General features: G+C 34.6%; 1 protein-coding gene across 1 annotated transcript; it reads left to right on the top strand.

Annotated features, from left to right (window-relative positions):
* The first annotated feature begins 2,206 nt into the window (after positions 1-2,206).
* On the top strand, positions 2,207-3,166 carry LOC101979572 (olfactory receptor 5B12-like). Its single transcript, XM_005352231.1, has one exon. It carries the CDS (start codon positions 2,207-2,209, stop codon positions 3,164-3,166), a length of 960 nt encoding a protein of 319 aa, XP_005352288.1.
* Positions 3,167-7,315: the final 4,149 nt, after the last annotated feature.

Consider the following 7,315-nt stretch of genomic DNA (forward strand, 5'->3'; position numbering starts at 1 on the left):
GCCCTCATGTTCTTTGTCATGTTCACATTGGGTTGTTGATCTTGTTTCTCTCATATTTCAGCAGTCATGGTGAGACTTTCTGGGTGTACTTTCAAATTTTAAAGAGAAAAAATTACTTACTCCTATTAATTTGATATAAACATACTACAAAAAGATCACATTAGCTAAGAAAAACGTAGTGTATATTTTAATAACTACAAAACAATATTTTGGATTTTTCATATCAACAGGTACATTTTAAAAGCGAATAATGATAATTTTACTAGTTTACACAATGATTATAGCACCATGTATATGTGTCTCACTATATCTCAAACTTCTGCACATTGAAGAATGTATATATATTTGTAAAAGGAACTTATAAAGAAAAATCTTAGAAGTGATCTGTGGTGATAAGAAAATTGGTATTTTATTAAAATTCAGCTAGAAAGAAAAAAATGATGTCCTAAAACCAAGTGACAAAGCTAATGACCCTGGATGGGTACCTACTCCTGAGATTCTATGGAATTTTGTTTTTATTTTCTAGGTTAATAATTAGAGTCCCTTCCCTCTAAGCATCTATTCTCTCACATCCTCATAAGGACTTTTCACAAAAATTCAAAACTACTTGATATCTCTATTAAGGTCTTAATAAATAGCTAACAAGGCATCTCAATTCTCCAGAGAGACCTACTTTCTTATACTTATTCTCCTGAGACTATAAAGAGCTTGAAACCTCTGCCTTGATACTGACAAAAGTACAAGCCAGAAGTCTGTTCTACAGCCGTGTTTTGCAGAAAGGAAAGCAAAGCATTCTTTACAATAAATTCCTAGGTGTAGATGCCAGGACAGTACTCTCGGCATGAAGCATTTCATTCTTCATTCCCTTTTTACACGTGTCTGTTCCTAGAACAATGGTAAGTAGTATAATATGTAACAGTAGTAACTTATAACTGTAAGGGAGATGAAATCAAGTCATTTTTTTTTATTTTCTAAGTGAAAAAAATAGAAAATAATGTCAAAACTTGAATATCCATACTATAGACAGACTGAGTTATTTTCTCTTTTTTGTTTCAATGTTTTTCCACCATTGTTTTACATTGCTTTATATTGTCTACATTTTGATGCTCAGGATCAGACGATTCCCTTTCAGAAGCTGCTAATGCGATGGATACACTAAAAATAAATCCAATAGACTGAAACTTTGAGGTAGGGAGAAAATCACACTCAGTTTAGATATCCTTATATATCTTCTCATTTATTGAATAAGAATTATCTTTGCTGCTGAGGGTTAGTATGTCCCAGCATTCCAAAGTCAGAGGTTTCTCTTGGGTTGAGGGTCTTTCAAAGAGAAACCAGTTGCAGTCATATGTCATTTGAGCCATTGTGGAGGTAGCTCAATCATATACGCCATGTGATATGAGTGCTGAAGAGTACCAGTTCTCTATAGAAGCATGAAAGCAATTTTCTTATTTTCTTTCTTCTCCCAAAGCACAAAGCAAACAGACATAGTTTATGGTAAATAAGGGAAAACATTAATCTATGTGAAAAAGTTTATGGCATGGAGAGAAAGTGGGTATATATTTGCTCAACAGTTTTGAAAAATTGTTTCCTTACATTTTGTCCTGCTGAAATGTATAAAGATACCATAAAATATCCTATAAGTGCTAACATTTAAAAGGAAGAAGAGCACACCCACATTTCTGAATCTAATTATGGGGCCTAATTAAATAGATAGAAAACTTGTGTGTGTGTCTCAATCAGACTCCAAGATCACTGTATATCTTTAGAGTGGTGAAAGATATACCAGACACGCAAAATTCGTTTTAAAGAGTTTGTGCAGATATATAAAAGTCATACATCCTCAGTCTCTACTGCTGACTAAAGTTTCAAGGTTTATTTTATACAAAAATTCATGAAACTATTAAAATTAGTAATGAATATTGTATGATTTAATGGAGTATCAAACATCTTATTTAATGGAAATAGAATTGGGTCACACAGATATATTGGCCATCTGTGGTAGCAAAGAAACTCTTTGTCCATATTCACTATTTCCACATGCGCCCACTGCCTGCAGTTCCCCAGAATGAAGTTCATCATTTTCTAAACAGTGTCCTTCACAAGAATAACAGAGTAAAAACCTTTGTCATAGATTATAATTTTGGTGATATTTAAATAGTATGTAATTTTATTTATTTTAGGAACTCTTCATGATCATTGCCAAATGACACTGATGGAGAATATTTCAGAGATTACAGAATTTATTCTTGTGGGCCTAACAGATGTCCCAGAATTGCAAATTCCTTTGTCTATTGTCTTCACTCTCATTTATTTGATAACACTGTTTGGGAATCTTGGGATGATTATGTTGATTCTGATGGACCCCCAACTACACACTCCAATGTACTTTTTCCTCAGTAACCTCTCCCTGGTGGACTGTGTTTATGCCTCAGCAGTTGCTCCAAAGGTAATGGTTGGGTTTCTCACAGGAAATAAGGTTATATCCTACAATGCATGTGCTACCCAGATGTTCTTCTTTGTAGCCTTTGGCGCTATTGAAAGTCTGATTCTGGCTTCAATGGCCTATGACCGCCATGCAGCAGTGTGTAAACCCCTGCACTATACTACCATCATGACAAGTACCACATGTGTCCTAATGGTCGCCTGCTGTTATATGTGTGGAATCTTGCAATCCTCCATCCATGTTGCTCTTGCGTTTCATCTTTCCTTCTGTCATTCCAATGTGATTAATCACTTTTTCTGTGACATTCCTCCCTTGCTGAACATTTCTTGTTCTGATACCTACATGAATGAGATTACACTCCTTCTCTTGGCTACAATGGATATTGTTTTCACTCTTGTGGTCATCTTGAGAACTTACATGCTTATTTTCATCACTATCCTGAGGATGCATTCAGCTGAAGCACAGAGAAAGGCCTTTTCTACCTGTTCTTCTCACCTCACTACTGTATCTATCTTCTTTGGGTCACTCATATTCATGTACTTACAGCCCAGAACTCATCATTCCATGAACACAGACAAAATTGCATCTGTGTTTTACACCATGGTTATCCCTATGTTGAATCCTATGGTATATAGCCTGAGGAACAAAGATGTTAAAAACGCATTCAAGAAAGTTGTTGGAAAACTAAATTCTTCACTGAACTTAGTCGTTTCATTCTGATTTATTTTTCAAGCATCTGAACTTTTATCTTTAAAGAATAGTTTATTAGTGAGTACATATCATGTTTGTCTCTCTGGGTCTGGTTTACCACACTCAGGATGGATTTTTCTAGTTCCCTCCATTTGCCTGTAAATTTCAAGATGTCATTTTTTTTTCATAACTAAGTACTTAATAAGTGGACAATAGATGTAAATCAAAGGATAGCCAGCATTAACACATGACCCCAGAGAAATTATGGAACAAGTAGAACCCTAAGAGAGATATACATGGATTCACTGGGAAGGGGAAATAGACAAAAACTCCTGAGAAAATTGAGAGCATGGGTAGGAGGAAAGGAGGGTGGGTAGAAAGGAGAGAGAGGTAAGAAGGGGTGTGTGGAGGAGAACATGAGGAAATGGGATGGTCTTGACAGGTAAAGAAAAGAGAGAGAGAGCTTAAGGAAGAAATATCTTGGTTGAGGGAGCCAAAATGGGGCTATCAAGAAACCTGGCACTAGTGAAATTCCCAGGAATCTACAAGGATGAACACGACCATAAGCAATAGTGTAAAAGATGACTGAACTGGCCTTCCCCTATAATTTCATTTGACTACCTTAGTTACCATCAAAGAAACTTCAGTCAGAAACTGATGGAAGCAGATGGATATCCACAGCTAGCACTAGGCCAAGTTCCTAGAGTCCATTCAAACAGAGGGAGGAGTGATACTATGAGCAAGGAGGTCAAGACCATGATAAGGATACCTACAGAAACAGTTGACCTGAGCAAATGGCAGTTCCCTGACTTCATCAGGGAAACCTGCAAATGCCCAAACTAGGGTCTAAGAATGTGGGTGACAGTTGTGTGGCTGAGGCAGTTTGTGGGTCTACTGGTAGAGGCACCAGGATTTATCTGTAGTGCTTGAACTGGCTTTTTGGAGCCCATTCTCTTTGGAGGGATACCTTGCTCAGACTTGATATGGGGGGAGGGCCTTGTTCCTGTCTCAAAGTGATGTGTCAGACTTTCTTGACTCATTATGGAAAGCCTCCCCCTCTCTGAGTAGTATATGCTTTTGTGGGTGGCTGGGTGGGTGGAAGGTGGGGAGAACAGGAGGAGGGAGCATGGGGGAGGAAGGACTGGGATGGTTATGTAAAATAAGAAAGATTGTTTTAGAAAATAAAAAAAATATTTATAAGTATTTCTTGTCTGTGATTTCTTTAAATATTTTTTTAAAAAAGAAAAATCTGTCTTCATGTATTGGTAATATGATTAATTTATAATGAATTTGAAGTGTATCTTAGAATAAATAAGATTTCAATTTAGTTTTTAAATAAGTATAATGCTAGAAAATTCACATGCAATGCTGCTTCTTAAATTGGCAGGATGTACTTTGCAGGTTAAACTTCATGTATGTATGAAAAATTATATTTTCAATTGTTTTATATTATTGTTATTAGTTATAATTATTTCTTTATTGGAGAATACTTACATAATTTCCACTTCCTGTTCCTTCATCAGAATCATGGTATATATTTCTGTTTGCTCTCTTTATAATTCATGGTTTCATTTTTCAGTAGTTACTAAAGTTCAAAATAACTCCATAATATTTATATTTGACATAAATGAATTGCTCTCAGGTATTAAGTCTATAGAATAGTGTCTGGAGATGTTGCCATGCATAATCCAAAGATCTCAGTCCAAATAATATGATTCACATGGTTTTGGTGATACAGAAGTCTTGAATCTTGAAGTTAAAATAATTTTAGTTATGGAGTTTTCACAATGAATGGAAGCATATTATCTAAATACAACTAATACTGAATTCTAGAGTCCAAATACAAATGACAGTCAACAAAAAATAATAATAGGTTAATTAGCACACTTAATAACTTATGGTAGTTCTAAGTTGCAGCATTTAAGCAGTATTTTTCTTAAAGAAAATATTTGTGAAATGGAGATAAATGATTACATGAACAAGTAAACAAAACAGTGTTTCTAAAATCTGTTCCTTTTCTGCATTCTATACAGTATTTGACCACATTTCTTGACTATTTTGCATAGCAATATTTTCTATCACTGTGTTTATTTAGTCTTTCCATAATATCCTTCTGAATCTAGACAATGGGAAATTTATAAATCAATTACTTATGGGAACAGAAGCCATTAGAAGGGTGAAAATGACAATGAGTTATTTCCTTTATTACTAAATAGTACTTCAAAGGAAGATATCAAGCTCAAGAACACTAGAAATTGGACATTTTTGGGGGGACTGTAGAGAGAATGTTTGATATGGGAATTAAATACCAGAGCTAATAGGGAGCTACATTAATTAGGATCACTGAAACTGATATCCAGTGTGAATTGTTTATTCCTGATAGTAATGGCTCTCTATCAACTCTTTTTATCTATCAAGCTGGTGCTTATAGAAGTTATTAAATAAATATTCAAAAAGAATAAAAGTTAAGTAAAAATAAATTAATTATCTAATTGGTTAATAATTAAAAAAGGAAATAAATGAGTATCCGTGTGACAGGAAGCATAACTAAGACCTAATTAATGACCAAGGTAGCTCCCTGTTAGTTATCAAAGGACTCTGGAACTGATTATTTTATGGTCATAAAGAAGGGAAAACTCTGATATTAGTAGACTATATGCTTTTTTTCATGTATACTGGAAGTTGTCCACTTTTTCATATTTCATTCACTTAACCCACAACTTTTCTCTAAATATATCCTATGTCTTGAATGTTGAAACTGTTTACATACTTAAGAATATGGGAAAAATAAGAAGTTAGAATCAAACTATCAATGACACTAAACACCAAGTTGCTTGCAGCTCATGGTACAGAAAATGTCGCAGAAGAAGGTTTCACATCATTGAATCCCCACTGCCTGATGGAGGGAATGTAACTAAAGGTGAGGTCAACTGGCATCTATCATGAGGATTCAGGTATAGTGCTACATACTAACAAAGAATTTTTATTTTTCAAAGATAACTCAAAAATAGATTATCAGACTTGGAAAAAATAATATTATTAGTATCCAATGCATTCTCTTTAGAATTCCTACAGGTAAGAAAATATCTAGGAAACATCAATGGTTGTCTTATAGTCATAACAAAATTATATCATTCACTGCTCAATGCAGAATTTCTTCCAACTATGTTAATATAGTAATCAAAACCAAAGCAATAGAAGTACTTACTTTCTGAAGTTGGGCTGACATTTAATGAGATACAATATATGAATTAATAAGTACAATGTTTATTGTACTACATGGAAATAAATATAAAAATATTTGTTTTACATTTAGTAAAAGCAATACAACAACAGATAATTGGCCCATGCCCTATCTTTGCCCATCAACTCCATGACTACCATTGTATTTTGTCTGCATCTTTATGTTTCTGTCCATGCCTGTCTACCTAAGGATATTATTATGTGTATCAAAGATATTTTTTGTCTATATTCCATAGCAAAAAAACATAGTGTACTTTTAACATTGAGGGCTTATATACAGAATTATCTCATTTCTGTGTTTGGTATATTTAAGATAAGTGATGTTAAAGCTTATTGTTTTTCTCATAATAAATAGTAAATACAAGCACAAAGTTTTCACAAAAGTCTTGATCAACTAGTCTAAGCACATAAAATCCCATCCATGTGTTCTTAAAACACCTTCATATTTGGTAGAGACTAAAATTACAAATGGGTTTGCAGAAACGGAGAACTGCTCCGTAGGTAGAGGGCATGGAGGCCTGACTTCTGTCACCCAAACCATGTAGAATCCAGGTGTGATGGCTTGCATTTGTAATCCTAGAACTGAGAAAGCGTAAAGAAGAGGATCCCTGGACTAGCTAGTCAGTCAGTCTTGCTGAACTGATGAGCTCAGTTTACCAATAGACTGCTCCCATCATCAAAAATAGGGGTGGGGCCAGCAAGATGGCTCAGCTATTAAAGGTGCTTCTAGCCAAGCCTGATGACCTGAGTTAGCTGACTGGAAACAGCATGGTGGAAAGAAGGAGCTGAGTACAGATGTTCTCCTCTAACTTCCACATGCACATTTGGAAGAGGCACAAATACATACATGTAGATAGATAGATAGATAGATAGATAGATAGATAGATAGATAGATAGATAGATAGATAGATAGATAGATAGATAGATATAGATAGA

Source organism: Microtus ochrogaster, chromosome 8 (genome assembly GCF_000317375.1).
Source record: "Microtus ochrogaster isolate Prairie Vole_2 chromosome 8, MicOch1.0, whole genome shotgun sequence".
Taxonomy (NCBI): Eukaryota; Metazoa; Chordata; class Mammalia; order Rodentia; family Cricetidae; genus Microtus; species Microtus ochrogaster.